This window comes from Neoarius graeffei, chromosome 9, assembly GCF_027579695.1.
Source record: "Neoarius graeffei isolate fNeoGra1 chromosome 9, fNeoGra1.pri, whole genome shotgun sequence".
NCBI lineage: Eukaryota > Metazoa > Chordata > Actinopteri > Siluriformes > Ariidae > Neoarius > Neoarius graeffei.
In genome coordinates this window covers 31,729,733-31,750,330 of record NC_083577.1, presented here as the reverse complement: position 1 = coordinate 31,750,330, position 20,598 = coordinate 31,729,733, and the positions used below count along the sequence as shown (strand labels likewise).

Sequence of the window (20,598 nt, the reverse complement as noted above, 5' to 3'; positions counted from 1 at the left end):
ACAACCTTGCAGCCGCAGCTCTGCATGGCCGCCTCAACAATGGAGGTGCGGAACATGGTCCACTCAGACTCAATGTCCCCACCCTCCCCCGGTATGCAGTTGAAGCTCTGCCGGATGTGGCAGTTGAAGAGCCGACGGATGGGAGCCTCCGCCAGACGTTCCCAGCATATCCTCACTACTTGTTTGGGCCTGCCAGGTCTGTCCGGCCTCCTCCCCCACCATCTGATCCAGCTCGCCACCAAGTAGTGATCAGTTGACAGCTCTGCTCCTCTTTTCACCCAGGTGTCCAAGACATACGGTTGTAGATCAGACGAAATGACTACAAAGTCAATCATCAGTCTATGGCCTAGGGTGTCCTCGTGCCATGTGCACTTATGGACACCCTTATGCTCGAACATGGTGTTTCTTATGGCCAAACTGTGCATGGCACAGAAGTCCAACAACTGAACACCACTTGGGTTCAGATAGGACAGGCCATTCCTCCCAATCACACCCCTCCAGGTCTCAGTCATTGCCCATGTGAGCATTGAAGTCCCCCAGTAAAACAATGGAGTCCCCTCATGGTGCACTATCACCCCACTCAAGGACTCCAAGAAGGCCGGGTACTCCGAGCTACCATTTGGTGCGTAAGCGCAAATGACAGTCAGAGGCCATTCCCGACCCAAAGGCACAGGGAAACAGTCTTTCACTGGGGAGAACTCCGATGTTAGCATGCCGAACTGGGGGGCTACCAATAGCTCCACCCCTGCCTGGCGCCGCTCACCCTTGGCAACTCCAGCATAGAGTCCAACCCCGCTCCGGGAAATTGGTTCCAGATCCTAAGCTATGCGTTGAGATGAGCCCAACTATATCTAGTCGGTACCGCTCAACCTCACGCACAAGCTCAGGCTCCTTTCCCACCACAGAGGTGACATTCCATGTCCCAAAAGCCAGTTTTGTCAGCTGGGGATCAGTATGCCAGGGCCTCCGCCTTTGGCTGCCACCTGATCCTCAGTGCACTGGACCTTTACAGCACCTCTTGCGGGTGGTGGGTCCACAGGAGAGTGGTTCTGTGTTGCTCATTTGGGTTGGGCCTGGCCAGGCCCCACGGACATGGGCCCGGCCAACAGGCGCTCGCAGACGAACCCCTCCCCCAGACCTGGCTCCAGGGTGGGGCCCCAGTATCCCTGGTCTAGGTGAGGGTACTTGGATACCTGTTTTTTTTTTTTTTTTTTTTCTTTCTTTCATAAGGGTCATTTTGAACCACTATTTGTCTGGCCTCTTATCTAGGACCTGTTTGCCTTGGGAGACCCTACCAGGGGCAATTGTCCCGACAACATGGCTCCTAGAATCCCTGAGGCATTCAAACCCCTCCACCATGTTAAGGTGGCGATTCAAGGATGGGTGTTTGTCCATATATTTTATATTTATTTTGACTCCATTGGGTGTAAGTTGTGGTGGCACAGTGGTGTAGTGGTTAGCACTGTCCTCTCACAGCAAGAAGGTCTTGGGTTCAAGCCCAGCCGCCGACGAGGGCCTTTCTGTGTGGAGTTTGCATGTTCTCCCCATGTCCGTGTGGGTTTCCTCTGTGTGCTCCGGTTTCCCCCCACAGTCCAAAGACGTGCAGGTTAGGCTAATTGGTGGCTCTAAATTGACCGTCGGTGTGAGTGTCTCTGTGTGTCGGCCCTGCGATGATCTGGTGACCTTGTCCAGGGCATACCCCGCCTCTTGCCCATAGTCAGCTGGGATAGGCTCCAGCTTGCCTGCAACCCTGTACAGGATAAGTGGCTGCAGATAATGGATGGATGGATACAAGTTCTTTGTCAAGTTGGCAGTTTAAAGGAGATGCGCAGAAGCTTTTATTTTTAAATAAATTTCTGAGTGGATAGTATCTCCATCCTTGATTCTTGTATACTGGGTTATAAATGGGAACTAAAAAGTATATTTTTGAGACTTAAACTCGACTGCAAAGTTGGCATTTGAGCTGCCCCGCTGAGCCAGCCAGCCCCGAGTGCGTGATGTCACTGTGGTAACCGGTTTTTAGGCCGAAGCCTTTGACAGCTGTCAACCAAAGTCATATAAATAAAACTTTATGGTGAAAGTAAGAAATGCCATGACTGACTTTCTCAACTAAAGACTGATTTGACTTCACTGATTGTGGGTTGACTGTCATTAAAACAAGATAGGTGTTATACAGTGGGGCAAAAAAGTATTTAGTCAGCCACCAATTGTGCAAATTCTCCCACTTAAAAAGATGAGAGGCCTGTAATTTTCATCATAGGTATACCTCAACTATGAGAGACAGAATGGGGGAAAAGAATCCAGGAAATCACATTGTAGGATTTTTAATGAACTAATTGGTAAATTCCTCGGTAAAATAAGTATTTGGTCACCTACAAACAAGCAAGATTTCTGGCTCTCACAGACCTGTAACAACTTCTTTAAGAGGCTCCTCTGTCCTCCACTCGTTACCTGTATTAATGGCACCTGTTTGAACTCATTATCAGTATAAAAGACACCTGTCCACAACCTCAAACAGTCACACTCCAAATTCCACTATGGCCAAGACCAAAGAGCTGTCAAAGGACACCAGAAACAAAATTGTAGACCTGTACCAGGCTGGGAAGACTGAATCTGCAATAGGTAAGCAGCTTGGTGTGACGAAATCAACTGTGGGAGCAATTATTAGAAAATGGAAGACATACAAGACCACTGATAATCTCCCTCGATCTGGGGCTCCACACAAGATCTCACCCCGTGGGGTCAAAATGATCACAAGAATGGTGAGCAAAAATCCCAGAACCACACGGGGGACCTAGTGAATGACCTGCAGAGAGCTGGGACCAAAGTAATAAAGGCTACCATCAGTAACACACTACGCCGCCAGGGACTCAAATCCTGCAGTGCCAGATGTGTCCCCCTGCTTAAGCCAGTACATGTCCAGGCCCGTCTGAAGTTTACTAGAGAGCATTTGGATGATCCAGAAGAGGATTGGGAGAATGTCATATGGTCAGATGAAACCAACATAGAACTTTTTGGTGAAAACTCAACCTGTCGTGTTTGGAGGAGAAAGAATGCTGAGTTGCATCCAAAGAACACCATACCTACTGTGAAGCATGGGGGTGGAAACATCATGCTTTGGGGCTGTTTTTCTGCAAAGGGACCAGGACGACTGATCCGTGTAAAGGAAAGAATGAATGGGGCCATGTATCGTGAGATTTTGAGTGAAAACCTCCTTCCATCAGCAAGGGCATTGAAGATGAAACGTGGCTGGGTTTTTCAGCATGACAATGATCCCAAACACACCGCCCGGGCAACGAAGGAGTGGCTTCATAAGAAGCATTTCAAGGTCCTGGAGTGGCCTAGCTAGTCTCCAGATCTCAACCCCATAGAAAATCTTTGGAGGGAGTTGAAGGTCCGTGTTGCCCAGCGACAGCCCCAAAACATCACTGCTCTAGAGGAGATCTGCATGGAGGAATGGGCCAAAATACCAGCAACAGTGTGTGAAAACCTTGTGAAGACTTACAGAAAATGTTTGGCCTCTGTCATTGCCAACAAAGGGTATATAACAAAGTATTGAGATGAACTTTTGTTATTGACCAAATACTTATTTTCCACCATAATTTGCAAATAAATTCTTTAAAAATCACAGTGTGATTTTCTGGATTCTTTTCCCCCATTCTGTCTCTCATAGTTGAAGTGTACCTATGATGAAAATTACAGGCCTCTCTCGTCTTTTTAAGTGGGAGAACTTGCACAATTGGTGGCTGACTAAATACTTTTTTGCCCCACTGTAACTTGTGCAACATACATGTACATGCATGCATTTTCACTGATAAAACATAAAAGGCTAATTAAATAATCAGATGAACTGAGATGATCACATTCTGAAGCAAATTAAATAATCTTATACTGGTAACTTACACACTACAAGTTACAATGTATTAATCTAAATGCAGGTAAACAACATGGTGTTTTTTTTTTTTTTATCCAAATGAGAGTTGGAGCTTACCCGTCTGCGTTCTCACTTCTTGAAGGCTGATCTTGTGGCCAGTTGTTTTGAAACAATCTGACTTTCAGTTGTTCGTTCAGTTCTCCGTTCTTTCGCTTCTTCCACGTAAGGGCGAGATGGCAGCAATATCCAGTTTAGAAATAAGACGGCTGGTCCACTCGTTCACTGTTTTCTTCATACTGTGTATTCCACCGTTACTGCTTGGCTCAGGCAATTACTAAAACCCGGGATGGAACAGGATGTCACCGGTTTTGGCAACAACTGCAGGGAGGTTACTGCCTGAGCGATATGTCCCGTCCTGTTCCGTCCTGGGTTTTAGCAACAACCCTCAGCTCGCACTCTGGGAGGACTGGTGCAACTGAACTCGCTTTCCTTTTAAAAAATTAAATAAAATACATAACTACAAGAAAAGGAAAGTTTCTTTAATTGTTGATACCGCACCCTCTTTCAATACGGGCTTATATCCAATGCTCAACAGATCAGAGGTCTCGTACAAGTCTTCAGTAAAATATGCAGATGAGAGACCACTTCGTAGGTGCCCAATGTGCCCGTGAACTTCTCGCAAAACGCGTCCAAATCTTTGTAGTTTGAAAGTTCTTGGGCCATGAATGCAACGTAAATCCACCTTCTGTCATGCTGCTGCACTGGCCAAAAACAGATCTACGTGGCATGGTGATAAATTAGCTCAAAATGGAGGATTGGAGGTGCAGTTAGCTGTATTTTTTTTTTTTTTTTTTTTAAGTATAGCGGAAATGGTGATGAGACCAATAGACTTACTGCTGTGATGTTAAGGACGTCAAGGTCATTCACTCAGACCGCTACCTATATGAATCACTTTAATCGTAAAAATTACTAATATTAGATTTATCATTAACGCTTAAAACTATTCCTTTGCCGTTCTTGAGGTCTCAAGGCATTTATAAACGAAAGTGAGGCCATGGCTCTGCGTATATGCTTTAAGCTAGTTACACTGGTGCAATATTTTATTGTAATATTAAAGCTACGTATAGGTTATTCCAAAAACATTTTTCCCCTGCATGAAGCTCAAATAAGGAAAGTTTAGCAATTACCAATTTAGCATTGTGCACATCACGCATTGCCTCATGAACATGTACACAACTAAAAGCTCCAATCAAGTGCGGCTCCTACCATCTGAGCTTGTGTGGATTGATGCCAACCTGATTTTAGCTACATTGTCTTTATTCATTTGATATTTTTTTAAAAGAGCTGATAGTGTCACAAGTCATATAATCAACTATTCTAGATTATATAGGCTCAAACATTGTTGAGATGCTGATTGAAATGAACGTGTTGCTAATGTTGTTTCAGGCTGTAGAGCCACAGCCAACTGTGTTGCTGTACAACGCAGATGGAACTTTGGTCCATACTCCTCTAGTGGAGAAAGGCCTCGCTGATTATGATGATGAAACGGAATAAAGAAAGTGAGTACACGGTTAGTGACAAGAATAATTTTGTATTAATATTTTATGCAAAGGCTTTAAGAATTTCAATATGTAACACTGATTTTGTGTTTTATCTGCTGTACAGGTTGTACTGCTGAAAATGCAGCTTCAGAAAGACAGTTTTATGTTCTTACCCTTTTGTTGTTGAGTTTATTTTGATGTTGGTATTTTAAGTTAATGCAGATCCCTGGAGAGGCAATGAAAAGCTTTTTTGCTTTTGGTGCACAGTTTAGTTTAATATGGCCAGATAAAGGAAACATGCCTACAACTTGATGGATACACCTTACAGCTCCATTTAAGTAGTTGGATTTTATCTGTATCAGTGTGGAAGAAAAATGTATTAAGTAGTGTTAATATTTGCATGTCATTTTACATTTTCAACATAATTTGAATTCATTTGCAATTCATCAATTGCAAAGGCATTACGGTATAATGATTTTAATCATTAACTTGGCCCAAATAAGTACATGTAAAACCCATAACCTTAGCTTTGTTCAGTCTTCTTACCTTTTGTTTGAGGCAGCGGTCTCAGTTTGTTTGTGACGCAAGTGCACATTACTTAAAGAACTTCCATAATGGAGGCGTAAAGTTCTTGTGAACTCTACGTATCCAGTAAATTGTGGGCACTGTTTTCTTAAAGGAAGGCCCAGTGTTATCAAGTAGAAAAGACAAAGATGATAAAGTGACCCCTGAAAGGATGGCAAGGTCATATTTTCTGATTTAATGTTTTACTTTTGGCCTTAGTTGCAGTATTGTTCCTGTATGTTATGTCCATGTCTTTATGCTTGTTCGGTAATAAGTAAATCCCTTGTGTTAAAACTTCATGTTTCTATGCTTCAGTGAATTGAGTGATTTTTTTTTTTTTTTTTTTTTTGACTATGTACATTCCAAATCTATAAAGCACACAAAAACATTTGCCAAATGCTCAGTTATCTGGGTGCAATATCGCCACTACACCAATTTTTTTTTTTTTTTTTAAACCCACACAAATGTACTCTTCAGGTATTGATGTGTGTGTGTATGTATATATATATATATATATATATATATATATATATATATATATATACACACACATTTTTATATATATATATAAAGTGTGTATATATATATCTATATATAAAATATACACACTAATATATATAAAAAATATACACACATTTTTTTTTATATATATATATATATATATCCTTGTTTCTGAATGATGCAGTGACTTTGCCTCGAGAATCTGGAAAAGCCTTCCCCTTGCCTCAGAAACGGCCTTTTCCACATGTTGCCGACCTGCATATTAGTCCCAAATTGAAACGTGTGTGTGTGTATATATATATATATATATATATATATAAATTTTTTTTTTCATTGTCATTCCCCCCATTTCATAGATGGATTCCTTAGACCACTATAAATGCTTAAATAATTTTTAAACAAATCTTCACTCCCAGTCTTTTAGTGGCAATCTGTAATCATAAGTGGATAACATTCAACTAAAGTGTCCATCTGATTTAATAAATAAAATGGATTTATTCAATCAAATATCAAGTAATATCAGGTTGCTAGGCTACTCAGGTCTTCTTGCAACCAGCTTGAGTGGACATCTCTTGGATTACAAGTACAAAGTTGGTCTGTGTTTAGCATATTTTAATGTGTTTCACTGCGTTGTTGGACTCCAGACTGTAGAACAGTGTTCTGGACCACAAATGCGTCATACTTTTGCATGTCAGTTTAGCATCTTGGAAAGCAGTGGTAAAGCTTCAGAAGATGATCAGTGTCTTTTTAGAATGGTGCAGTCAGCACCCAGCTTTAAATCCTTAAGGAAGCTGTACCCTTGCAATTTGACATGAACTAAAAAAAAAAAAAAGGATGCCCTATGAGACTAATTATAATGAAAATAGCTTGGTCAGTATATTGAATAAATTGAGGGTCCAGATTTATTAATTAGTAAGGATGGAAAAAGTTTTAATGAGACTGATTCTGATTTTAATTTACAGTGAGCCACCTATATTGCTGCTATGCCTTTGCATTTCTCATGTTTCCTGTACAATAAACTTTTTATTAATCCTCCATAGGGGGAAATTCATGCATTTTCCTTGCAGGAGATGAAGCTAGTATAATTTGATGCAGTGTGGGGTAAAATGTCCACATGAGGAAGGAAACTTGTAAGCCTTCACAGTAGTTGGGTTTTATAGCTTTTCCTTCTGTACACTAAGTGAAAGACAATGTAAATGTTTAACGTAGATTTTTCTTTGCATATGCATTAAGGCTAGTACTTTTGAAATATTAATGCAGTGCAGCACTTCACAGAAAATTCAGTGAGCTTGATATTTGCAAGGTACCTACAATTCATTTACAATAAAATAAGTGTATGTCCTGTCTTGTAATACTTGTAACAATGCTGCTTGAGGCAGTGGTTTCAGTTTACCTGTATAGATCAATTATACATGACTTACAGAAATTCTATAATGGAGCCACCACTTTACTGTGAACTTAATGAGCTTGGTCAGGGTCTCCAATAAATTGTGGGTGTTTTCTTAATAGGAAAGCCTACTTTTATTAATTAGCAAGGCTGAACATAAAGTGGCCTCTGTACAGACTTGGTCACGTTTTCTGACTTACTATGGTGCTTGAAAGTTTGTGAACCCTTTAGAATTTTCTATATTTGTGCATAAATGAGACCTAAAACATCAGATTTTCACACAGTCCTAAAAGTAGATAAAGAGAACCCAGCTAAGCAAATGAAACAAAAATATTATACTTGGTCATTTATTTATTGAGAAACGATCCAAAATTACATATGTGAGTGGCAAAAGTATGTGAACCTTTGCTTTCAGTATCTGGCGTGACCCCCTTGTGCAGCAATAACTGCACCTAAACGTTTCCGGTAACTGTTGATCAGTCCTGCACACCGGCTTGGAGGAATTTTAGCCCATTCCTCCGTACAGAACAGCTTCAACTCTGGGATGTTGATGGGTTTCCTCACATGAACTGCTCGCTTCAGGTCCTTCCACAACATTTCCATTGGATTAAAGTCAGGACTTTGACTTGGCCATTCCAAAACATTAACTTTATTCTTCTTTAACCATTCTTTGGTAGAATGACTTGTGTGCTTAGGGTCGTTGCCTTGCTGCATGACCCACCTTCTCTTGAGATTCAGTTCATGGACAGATGTCCTGACATTTTCCTTTGGAATTCGTTGGTATAATTCAGAATTCATTGTTTCATCAATGATGGCAAACAGGCCCAAACCATGGTACTACCACCACCATGTTTCATAGATGGGATAAGGTTCTTATGCTGGAATGCAGCGTTTTCCTTTCTCTAAATATAATGCTTCTCATTTAAACCAAAAAGGTTCTATTTTGGTCTCATCCATCCACAAAATTTTCCAATAGCCTTCTGGCTTGTCCATGTGATCTTTAGCAAACTGCAGCTGAGCAGCAATAGGCAGCACGGTGGTGTAGTGGTTAGTGCGGTCGCCTCACAGCAAGAAGGTTCCGGGTTCGAACCCAGTGGCCGGCGAGGGCCTTTCAGTATGGAGTTTGCATGTTCTCCCCGTGTCTGCATGGGCTTCCTCCGGGTGCTCCGGTTTCTCCCATAATCCAAAGACATGCAGTTAGGTTGGGGCAGCCTTGGGCTGAGGTGCCCTTGCGCAAGGTACCTAATCCCTGACTGCTCCCCAGGTGCTATGGTGTGGCTGCCCACTGCTCTGAGTGTGTGTGTGTGTGTGTATTCACTGCTTCAGATGGGTTAAATGCAGAGGATGAATTTCACTGTGCTTAAAGTGTGCATGTGACAAAAAAAAAAAAGTTTCTTTTTGGAGAGCAGTGACTTTCTCCTTGCTACCCTGCCATGCACACCATTGTTGTTCAGTGTTCTCCTGAACGTTAACATTGGCTAATGTGAGAGGCCTTCAGTTGCTTAGAAGTTATCGTGGGGTCCTTTGTGACCTTGCTAACTTACATGCCTTGCTCTTGGAGTGATCTTTGTTGGTCGTCCACTCCTGGGGAGGGTAACAATGGTCTTGAATTTCCTCCATTTGTACACAATCGGATTGTGGAGTCTAGAGAGAGTTTTGTAACCTTTTCCAGCCTGATGAGTATCAACAACGCTTTTTCTGGGGTCCTCAGAAATCTTTGTTCATGCCATGATACACTTCCACAAACGTTTCGTGAAGATCACTTTGATAAATCCCTGTACTTTAAAACAGGGTGCCCACTCACACCTGATTGTCATCCCATTGATTTGAAGGTGAAATTAGTCAGGTGTTTTCAACTTAACTGCTAATCCTAGAGGTTCACATACTTTTGCCACTCACAGATATAATATTGGATCATTTTCCTCAATAAATGACCAAGTACAATATCTTTGTCTCATTTGTTTAACTTGGCTCTCTTTATCTACTTTTAGGACTTGTGTGAAAATCTGATGTTTGAGGTCATATTTATGCAGAAATATAGGAAATTCTAAAGGGTTCACAAACTTTCAAGCACCACTAGAACTTTTTAGCCTTGCTTAGTGCTTCCTTTGTTGTATGTTAATGTTCAGACTTATTGTAGTTTCTATGCTTGTTACAGAATAAGTAAATTCCTGTTAATTGGAGAAGCTTTGGTTAATTTAGTGGATATTTATTTTACAAAAATGTACACTACAAATAAATTAACAGCTATTAGTTAATATAAAAACACACATTTGTTTTTCCCACTTTTGACACAGTTTTTCCTTTCCACCAAACTTCACTGTTTCTCTTAGGCTTTGGTGTCCAAGATGACATGTCCTTCAGGGTTTTTGAGCCTCACACGGCCAGTGGGGTAGCGGGTCTCCTGTCGGCCATCCGAGTAAACAGTTTTAACTGTGCCATCAGGGTATTCCCGTCTCTTAAATTCTGCAGTATGCAGCTCCCGCTGACCCGTGTTGAACTGGATCTGCTTAGTGCCATCCCTAAGAAAGAACCATGCATAACTGAACAAACTTTTAGTAACAGTAGCAGAGCTTGTAAATGAAAATACCACATGTTTCAAAGTTATGTCTGCTCTAATAACACTGCACCATTGAAGGTTCTTTAAAAGAACATGGATGTACTTACGGGTTTTGCTGTATTATTGTACCATCAATGAGCGCACACTCCTCTCTTCCATCTGGATAGAGATTCTTCACAGTCTGATCAGGAAATATGATTTCCTTATGGCCATCTATGAAGTGTTTTTCTGAAATACAGAGTCAACAGGACTTGAGCTTTTAGAAATGCAACCGCTGCCCTCCTATTTCATCAGTTTCCTACAGAAATAAGGATTTACCTATCTGGTTGTTTGGGAACTGAAGCACTTCCAGCCCATCAGGGTACGTCGTGTGTGTGGTTTGAGCTTGTGCGTAATAATAAATCTGAAATTCATGAGGAAAGGGTTAGAATTCCAGGTAATAAAGATTTAACATGTCCTGCAATAAACATTCATGTGAGTAATAAGTGCTACACAACCACTAAGGCCCTGTCCACACGGCAACGGATTCAGGTGAATCTGATAAAATTGTTTATTGTTTCGGCCTGGCATCCACACGGCACCGGCGTTTTGGGTGCCCCAAAACGAAATCTTTTGAGAACGGGTTCCAGGGTAGAAAAATTTGGCAACGGCCCCGTTGCGAAGTCGTCTGGATGAGTAGAACGGATTTGTTTACGATGACATCACAACCACATGACTGTCAGTGCTTCACACTGGGTGGAAGTGTAATGAACTCGATGCGAGTTGTCAACAAATCCTATAACTTGGTTCATGAAACGCGCTTACAAAATATTTTTCACTGTGAATATTTATTGTGTAATGGTGCAAAGTGAGAGAGAGAGAATAGCCCTTAGGGCAGAGTCTTTAGTCCAAACACTGCGGAAGCAGTACCAAACCGCGCACCGCCCGGTTACCAAAAACAATCCCGCCAGCAAAAATAGGAAAAGAAAAAAAAGGAGCGATCTCACCTCTTCAGATGTTGGTTTAAGTCCGACAATACATTCCTCAAAAAGGGCGTAGAAGAACAAAGTAATCCATCAACGTGTAGCATTCTATTTATTCCGGACCATTAAAGAATTCTGGAGGATATCAGAATGTTGGCGTACCGGCTTCCATCTACCCCCGTTCATTCCTCTTTCCGCGTCTTTCGTTTTACGCTACTGATTAATAATCAAAACTTTATGTGGCTGATGCTACAGAAGAAGGGGTTTATACGTGTACTTCTATTGTTCTGGTGTCTCCGATGGGACTGTCTTACAGCGCACGTAGAGGTGTGGCATGTGTATTGCATCGTTTTCAGCAAGCGTTGCGTTGCCATATGAACCTGAAATTTTACTGATCCATTGCCCATGTGGACGCGATATTTAAAAAAAAAAAAAAAAATCTCATTGCCGTTGTCGTGTGGATGTAGCCCAAGTTGATTGAAGAATCCCACAGTACATGCAATATGTATACACTATATAATAATCCTAAAATACACTTTCCCTCAGCAAGCTGCTCAGACAGAAAGAGCCCATTCAGATGAGGCTCTTCACTCCAAATGCACTTCCAATTTGAAATGCTATAAAATTAAATATATTAAGAATTGGTGAAATAATGTGCCTCACCACTCTTTGATCTGGCATTATCTCCTTGATGTCCCCATTGAAAAAACTGACTCTGACTGACAGTCCATCAGCAGACACTTCTTTCCTTGTGCCGTTAGGGAAAATTGTAAGTCGTCCTCCATCAGGAAATATCTTTTCAATCTGATAGTCACCCAAAAAAAAAAAAGTATGACCATGTTTTAAGGGCTACATTTTGAATGTTGTATTGTTTGGCATGGCAGTTACATAAAATGCTAAACAGAAAAGTAGAGAAGTACACACTCCCCCCACCCCCCCCCTCAAGGAAGCCAAGAAATAACACCTCGGTTCCTGAACAGCACACGCCCTTCTTTGGTTTACGTGCGATTTGCATGCTGGAGCATGCATTAATTTATACAGCCACTGATTAGAACAGCTCTTGATTTCTTTGCGGGGGGAAAGCTGCACTACATACTTTTGCAAATCTGCTCACTCAAATCAATTCCCCTGAATTAGTTTTTCATACCTTGCCATCTGTGTGCGCGATCTCTTCCTGTTCAAGTTCAGATTTCCCCGTGAGGTCCCTGTGACCGTCCACTTCCTGAGGGAGGACAGCACATGGAAGGTAAATACGAATATGTCTGAGAGGGAATATTAAAGTTTCAGGTCACTGTAACAGCCTTCTGTATTTAAAAAAAAAAAAAATGCTCATCACCAAGAGCGAGAGGGTGGACTTCTTGATTAGCTGAGGATCATAGCTCTTTACCTCTGATACTATTAAATCATCCGAGATGTGGTGTTGACCAACCACTGGACAGGGCTCCTTTTGCCAATCTGGAGGAAAATCAGGTAGGCACATTCATATTAGGAGGCATTAAATTTAACATTATTCCAATGCATTAAATATTTTCATTTTCCTCAAGGAAAACATGAATTGCAATTAAAAAAATAATAATAATACCCAACACGACCAAAAATGTCAGGAATGCCACTGTTCCAGATCCCACTTTATTGTCTAACAAATGATGTCTGGGTAGGATAAACTATTGAGGATAGTTTGATGGAGATACAAACCCTGTAAAGCATAGTTCAGGAAAAGGAGACGCACCCAAGACAAATGGTATGAATCATCAGCATTTATGATTACTTTATGTAACATGGCTATATGCTGCTGATCCGTCTACGCAATTCCACTGTGGCAGTGGTTCAGGCTCTGGGTTATTGTTCATCTGAAGGTCAGGGGTTCTAGCCCTAGCACTGCCAAGCTGCTACTGTTGGGCCCTTGCACAAGGCCCTTAACCCTCTCTGCTCCAGAGGCACTATATCATGTGCTCTGACCCCAACTTCCTAACAACCGAAGAAAAGAATTTCACTGTGCTGTAATGTATATGTGACAAATAAATGTTTCTTGTGTACTGACTCTTTTGAATATCATGGTCTAATGTTTGGTTTCATATGTGCCGGTGATGTTATTGGTAACATCTGGTCCATTTACTGAGGTCATGACAAAAGCCACACACTTCATTTATTTTGCTTTTGACAACCCACAAGTTTGAAAAGGGCTCTTTGCCTTAGAAAAAGTGTCCGCCGCATCACTATAAACGGTTAAATAGTACATTGTGAAACTTAGTTTTTCCAAAATGCCTACTAATTACTGAAGCTGTTCAGGTTCATGTTTAATTTGTCTTATACTGGGGCTGTTTCTGGACTTATCACCATAACCATGGTATGAGGAAATCTATATTTTGGCAGCATGTCATATTGGTATTTAATTTGTTCCTCCAAGCATGGAAGGGGGGGGGAGAAAAAAAGTCCTCTCAAACCTGTAGAGCATGTGGTGCTTGAGGACTTGGCTGGAATTTTGGGAGGATTCTGAACCTCTAGGCTTTCTATCTTCTTGCTGTTCTCAGGTGGGGTGCTTTTAATACTGGAAGAGGGGCTCTAGGAACACAAAAGTCTCAGAATTAACCACTGTATTTTTCCTAACAGACAAGGTTAAGATGATGGGCTTTCTTTCTGCACCTTGGATTTTGTAGTCCTGGTGTTACTACTATTGCTGGATGCACTGGACCTCCCTCTGTCTTTCTCCCGTCCAGACTCAGCATTTTTCCAGGTACTAAGGCGAAGTCTTTCCAGCGTGCGGACCTGGTCTCGGAGAGTAGCATTCTCTGCACTGAGGGTGTCTATCTGCTGCCTGAGACGGCTGTGTGTGCTGGTCCAGCGAGCATCTCGTTTTCTTAAATCCTCCTGCAGAGTGTTTAGCTGCCGTTTTAGAGACTGACACACACACACACACAATTAAAACTCAAGAGTACACTGAATTGTGCTGGGCATAAGCATATTAAAGAACAGATTAGGAATGAAAGATAGTGGAAACAGAAACCTGTATCTCATCTCGTTCCTGTTTGTCAGGTCTTGCCCTTGCAGCTGCTGCATGTTTCTCAAACAGCTTCTTCTCACGTTGGAGCTTCCGGCCTTCCTCACGCTTAAACTCTTCCCATTTGGCAAGTTCATCTGCCATGTTCTGTTGAAACTCCGCTCTCTCCTTGCTATAAGAAAATGTCACCAAAAGACAGCAAATTAAACGAGCCAATCTTTAAATCAACTCTCAATTTTAATATGAGCTTCAGTCATACGTAAGCATGCAGTTATACTCTGCACAGCTTTCCATAATTAACAGTGAAATCATAATTTTTTTTACCCAGTTCCAGTCCTCAAGGACCAGAGTCCAGCACAATTTTGTATTTTCCCTGCCTGTTATGTTTACACCCACTTTGCAAGGTAATAAACTGGTCAACTATAACAGTGAAATACACTCCCTGAACACTTTATTAGGAACACCTGTACAACTACTTATTCATGCGATTATCTAATCAGCCAATCATGGGGCAGCATTTGCACTGCATAAAATCATGCAGATTCAGGTAATCAATCAACAGTGTGTGGGGGGGGGGGGGCAAAAAAAAAGAAAAGATTTTGAGAATGATTGTTGGTGCCAGAGGAGCTGGTTTGAGTATTTCTATAACTGCTGATCTCCTGGGATTTCACAGAGTTTACTCAGAATGATGGATTAAAGGGGAAAAAAAAATCCAATAAGCAGCAGTTCAGGGCCTTTCTGTGTGGCGTTTGCATGTTCTCCCCGTGTCCGCGTGGGTTTCCTCCGGGTGCTCCGGTTTCCCCCACAGTCCAAAGACATGCAGGTTAGGTTAACTGGTGACTCTAAATTGACCGTAGGTGTGAATGTAAGTGTGAATGGTTGTCTGTGTCTATGTGTCAGCCCTGTGATGACCTGGCGACTTGTCCAGGGTGTACCCCACCTTTCGCCCGTAGTCAGCTGGGATAGGCTCCAGCTTGCCTGCGACCCTGTAGAACAGAATAAAGCGGCTAGAGATAATGAGATGAGATGAGCAGCAGTTCTGCAAAAGGAAACGCCTTATTGTTGAGAGAGAGCAATAGAGAATGGCCAGACTGTTTCAAGTTGCAGTAACTCAACCACACTACATGACTGTCATGAGCAGAAAAGCATCTCCGAAAGCCCAGCACGTCAAACCTTGAGACGGACGGGCTACAACAAACAGAAGACCATGTTGTGTTCCATTTCTGTCAGCCAAGAACAGAAAGCTGCTGATGCAATGAGCACAGGCTCACCACAACTGGACAGTTGAAGACTGAAACATAAGATTCATCAGACAGTTTCATCTGATTTTTGCTGAGGCACATGGATGGTAGGATCAGAATTTGGTACCAACAGCATGAATGCATGGACGCACCCTGCCCTGTGTAAACAGTCCAGCCTGGTGGATGTGGTGTAATGACGTGGAGAATGTTTTCCTGGCACACTTTGGTCTGTTAATGCCAATCAATCATCGCTTGAATGCCACAGACTATTTGAGTATTGTTGCTGACCGTGTGCATCCCTTCATGGTCACAATTTAAGGCCCGGTCCCACTGCACTTACGGATGCAAAGAGAATGTAAAACGTAAAAAAATCTTTGCTATCCGTTGGAAAACGCTATGCATCCGTTGTGTACTCATTGCATACGTGCTTCATACGCTCTATCCATCGAGCATCCGTCCACTGTGATTTCATCCACGCAAAAAGTCTTGAGCTGCACAAAACTTTTAAACGAGATGTAGTAGAGATGTATCGATGTAGCCGCCAGCACGTCTTTCCACTTTATGCTGACGGCGTGCGTGCTGCATCCCTTTATATCCGCGGAGCAGACGCAATTCATACCCCCCGCATGCACAGTGAACGGTCTGCATCCGATATACATCCGCGCAACATCCCCTTTGTTTCCGTTAGGCGTACGTGATGCATCCCCTTCATCCACTATGCATCCGCTTCTCAGTTATCACCGGTAACCCCTTCGGAGCTGTCATCCGCTTCCATCCGCTAGGCTTCCTATGAACATGCGTTTAACATCCCCGCTATATACTACCCACATCCGTTCTTTTCCGTTCTGTTTTCGCAAATTTTCGCCAATTTTGTCCATTTCTGGAGTGGATGAAAACAGATAGAGCCACCCCCGAAATTTTGCTTGTCCGCTGTGTCCTTTTTGCATACGTTTTGTGTCCATCGGCCAGTGGGACCGGGCCTTTACCATCTTCCAGTAGCTATTTCCAGCATGAGAATGCACCATGTCACAAAGCAAAAAAGTAATCTCAAACTGGTTTCATAAACATGACAATGAGTTCAGTGGCCTTCCCAGTTACTGGATCTGAATCCAGTAGAACACGACATTCACAGCATGAAAGTGCAGCTGAAAGATCTGCAGGAACTCTAATGTAAATCAGTCAACATGGACCAGAATCTCAAGAGGCCTACATACTCCTCAGCAACTATTTTTTGTTAATTATATTTGGTGTGAAACCAAACTAAAAGTATAAATTTAGCTTCAGACTGTGCAAACAGATTGGTATCTATCTGGTATCAGACTGATGATGTAAAAGCATCCTTTATGAATTTGGATTGTTCCGTACCACAGGTTCTCTTGAAACTCTTTGTTTTCCTGCCTGAGTCGGCTCAGTGCTGCATTTTCTTTCCTGAAGCGCTCTATCTCCGTCTCCAGTTCCACCAAGCGCTCACGGAGTAATGTTGATCTGGCTGGATTAGAGAGAGAGAGAGAAAAAAATTATATATAAAAAAAAAAAAACCCACACACACACACTCCATCCAGCATCCAGTCACTAAAAGAGGTCGTTGTTGAAGAATGGAAAAAGACTGATGCTGCAAAATGTCACCAACTTGTTCATTCCATGCCTAGAAGACTTGGCGCAGTCATTAAAAATCATGGAGGCCATACAAAGTACTAGATGTAGTAGTTTTTGTTGTGGGGTGTACTCATTTTTGCACCACCCTCATGTGAGGGAAACTGAAAAATGTGTAATCTAAGTTTATATTATTAACCTTATTTTCACCGGATAAGCAGATGAAAATGAGATGAGACTTTCATGTTATAAGTTAAACAGATGTTATATTAAACTTTGTCTTTTCAACATTTTGGAAATTGTTTGTGTTCATTGAGATATTGTTTAAAATGTTACTTTTCAAAGGGGGTGCACTCATTTACGCTGAGCACTGTATATATGCACACACAAGCATACTGATATAATTTACCAAAGGCAAGCACATCACTGTTAACCTCTGACAAATGACCCTGAATATCAGAACAGTCTACAGAAAAGATATTATTCACAAAAAATATCTTTTATCCACATTCACTGGATATGAGCAAATCGCACGCTCTGATTGGCTACTCTACAGAGGCAATCCGCTTGTATACTGTGAGTAGAGAAAAGCAAAATGTTGGAGCGTTTTGCTGGACCAACAGAGGTCGAAATAAAAACTCGACTCGAAAACAAAACCCCCCACCAAAAAAAAAAAGGGGGGGGGGGGGGGGCAGAAGCAAGAAAAATATGGAATGAAAGTATGTGATGGGTAGAACGCATCTATTTTTCAAGAATTATCATAACAGAATTTTTCACAAACTGTTACTGTCATTTCGTCGGTTTGTTTACAGTCTAAGCGGAAATGACTGACATTTTGTATAAAGTTTTTATCAAATTTGCAAAAAATAAAAATGCTCCATGTCTCAAAATCCACTGAATGTGGATAGAATAAAACTGTTATTCTACTCAAATCTCGTCATACGTGGCTTATAGCAAACTTGACGCTACGCGCCTCGTCAGCCACCAGCTCAAGTACGACTCGATTTCATGGAATAACTATTAAACAGACGGTTCTCATCACCTGCTCCTTGTTCATTGTGCTCATCTGAATTTGGTGTTTCTGATGGAGGAGGACACTGTTTTGGCTTCAGAGCTGGAAACATCTTCGCTATTAACTTACACGTCGGTGGTGGTTCTTGTTCACGATCTGATGGGCTGTTAGAACAATGATCAAGGTCTGCTCCCTTTGAGATTGCAATCTTTCTCTTCAGTACCCTATCTGGCTGATCATCCATCTTTGCAGGACTGCAAGTGGAATTCTCAGGCTCATGCCACGTGTCGTCATCATCAAACTCAACCTGACCTCTGGCGTCCACCAGAGTCGAGTCTTTATGGCTCTCCTCTTCCCCTTCTGGACTTCCAGCTCTGTCTCTGTCTTGATAAGCGATCTTATCGTAGGGCAGTGCTGAAACTTGGAAGCTGAAAGGTTGTGTCTGGTTTGGCACTATAGCCGGCTGGTGAAAAACTGTGTTGCTACACAGCGAGTCATCAGACTTTTCCATGTCTTCATCTCCAGAGCACTCAGTAATCACTTCATCCTGTTGTGCACTTGGCACCTCCATCCCTGCCACACTGTCTACAGGTGGTACTAGGGGCCCGCGAGTCTTGCTGAGGCCAGTATTGTCGTCGAGACACTGGTCAGGAAATGACGATTTTGGTGGCAATTTGACAGGAGTAGAGGAAAGGCGTCTGCCATTACTTCGCAAAAGCGTGTTGATGAAAGAGGAGTTACTGGAAAAAGAGAACTCATCTGCTGCTCTCTCTAGCAGCTCAAACTCACCAAGCTCCACATGCTCACGGTGCTGATCTCTTTCCCAGTGTTCACCACGCTCTTTCAGCCACACCTCAAATGAGTTCTCTGCAATTCGAGCACTTTGCTCATCCATACTGTGAAACTGTCTTGATGCCCCCTTACTGATATCAACCATGATATCTGAGAGGACCTTCTGACCTTCAGGCTTATTATTACTCTTGCTTTGGTGCTGGACATGTCCAGAGCTCACATTCTGCCCTTCTGCTCTGACCTTTTGGTGGCCTCCATGAACATGAGCTTTTGCAAATGCCTTGGTTACTGGTCCTGAAATCTTTTGAGGAAAGTTATTTTTGTTCAGTACAGCAGTCTTACGCTGGGTTACAATGTTTGTTGTACTTATAGATTTTGGAGAAGTTTGTTTTGGCTCAGAGCTCTGGTGGGATCTGATGGTCAGGTTCTGAATGACTGAAGGATTGATGTTTGGTGTGGGTTTGGTGTCTGAACTAGTTGCCCTGATTCTCACTGATCCAGTGGTTTTTCCTCTAGTGAATCTGGACAAGCCTTCCCCTCGTCTCAGAAATGGCTTCTTCACCTTTGCTGCATCAGTAGGAGCACTCTACAGAACATACAGAAAAATTTTTTTTACAGACTTAATCTATCAAATTAAAATGTCTACATGTTGTTCCCAAAGTCAAGCAAATCATTCATTTTCCTTCAATATTAATTCAGCTTTTAACTGATAAAACCAAAAAGCAAATCTAGCCAGGGCTTAAAAGCATATTCCATCATTTTAACCTAATCTAATCTATATACTGCATCTATGGAACAGATGGAAGAATAGATACATTTGCCTGTACTGAAAAGAAAGAGGGGGGAAAAAAGATAATGAAAGTGTAAAGGCTGTTGTTGGGGGCAGTTAAATACTTGTGCAAAACACCTGAAACTCATCTTCAGTAAGCAATTAACATTAACATGGGCTGCAAGGTGGGAGAATTCACTCCAGAGGGCACAGGAGCCCCATGCATTCACACTTTTATTCACACCTAGGGGCAATTAAACAACCAAACCACTTATATGCATGGTTTTGGACAGCTGGAAGAAACCGAAGAAGTTGGAGGAAATCCACAAGAAACACGGGGAGAACATGTGAAACTTCACACACAGTAAACAGAGCATACAATCGAACCAATGACTCGGTCAATGGGCAATGCTACTCACTGTGCCTTTGCGTTGCTCCACATTTGGAATTCCATTCCTTAGTCAACACTCTAAATCTATATAATTTTCACCTTTTCAGAAGCTGGACTTGCCAGTACAAGTAACAGTACATTCACACTGCAGCAATTCACATTTTTGTCCTGCTTCCCAATAATTTTTGCAGAGACAGGAATTAAAAAAAAAAAACCCACACAGAGGCTTATGGGAGCAAGAGTGAGACGACAGTATAAAAATGTTGACTGTGGGTGGTAGAAAAGGGCAACTGGACTTGCTTGAAGATTCTTGAAAACGTTTCACCTCTCGTCCGAAAGGCTTCCTCAGTTCTGTCTGACTTATGCCGCTTTTCCACTACAAACGCGGCTGAGCCGTGCCGTGTCGAGCTGAG

General features: G+C 42.1%; 2 protein-coding genes across 3 annotated transcripts in view; one reads left to right on the top strand and one right to left on the bottom strand.

Annotated features, from left to right (window-relative positions):
* The window catches only part of rnf17 (ring finger protein 17), a 93,093-nt gene extending 87,442 nt beyond the window's left edge, over nucleotides 1–5,651 (top strand). The window contains 2 exon segments of the mRNA XM_060929311.1: nucleotides 5,321–5,433; nucleotides 5,540–5,651. Coding sequence (XP_060785294.1) covers nucleotides 5,321–5,428 — 108 coding nt within the window. The 3' untranslated portion in view covers nucleotides 5,429–5,433; nucleotides 5,540–5,651.
* Nucleotides 5,652–10,055: 4,404 nt separating this feature from the next.
* Nucleotides 10,056–20,598, bottom strand: part of cenpj (centromere protein J) — a 40,136-nt gene continuing 29,593 nt past the window's right edge. The window contains exons 7-17 of one of the 2 annotated variants that reach the window (XM_060929309.1): nucleotides 18,264–19,611; nucleotides 16,994–17,117; nucleotides 14,394–14,559; nucleotides 14,033–14,287; nucleotides 13,834–13,951; nucleotides 12,726–12,844; nucleotides 12,537–12,611; nucleotides 12,053–12,193; nucleotides 10,746–10,830; nucleotides 10,535–10,655; nucleotides 10,056–10,389 (exon numbers count right to left, since the gene is read on the bottom strand). In XM_060929309.1, the coding sequence (XP_060785292.1) occupies nucleotides 10,197–10,389; nucleotides 10,535–10,655; nucleotides 10,746–10,830; nucleotides 12,053–12,193; nucleotides 12,537–12,611; nucleotides 12,726–12,844; nucleotides 13,834–13,951; nucleotides 14,033–14,287; nucleotides 14,394–14,559; nucleotides 16,994–17,117; nucleotides 18,264–19,611 (2,745 nt within the window). In that variant the 3' untranslated portion in view covers nucleotides 10,056–10,196. The remainder of the gene's footprint in view (nucleotides 10,390–10,534; nucleotides 10,656–10,745; nucleotides 10,831–12,052; nucleotides 12,194–12,536; nucleotides 12,612–12,725; nucleotides 12,845–13,833; nucleotides 13,952–14,032; nucleotides 14,288–14,393; nucleotides 14,560–16,993; nucleotides 17,118–18,263; nucleotides 19,612–20,598) is intronic. The other variant, XM_060929310.1, reaches the window with a different exon arrangement.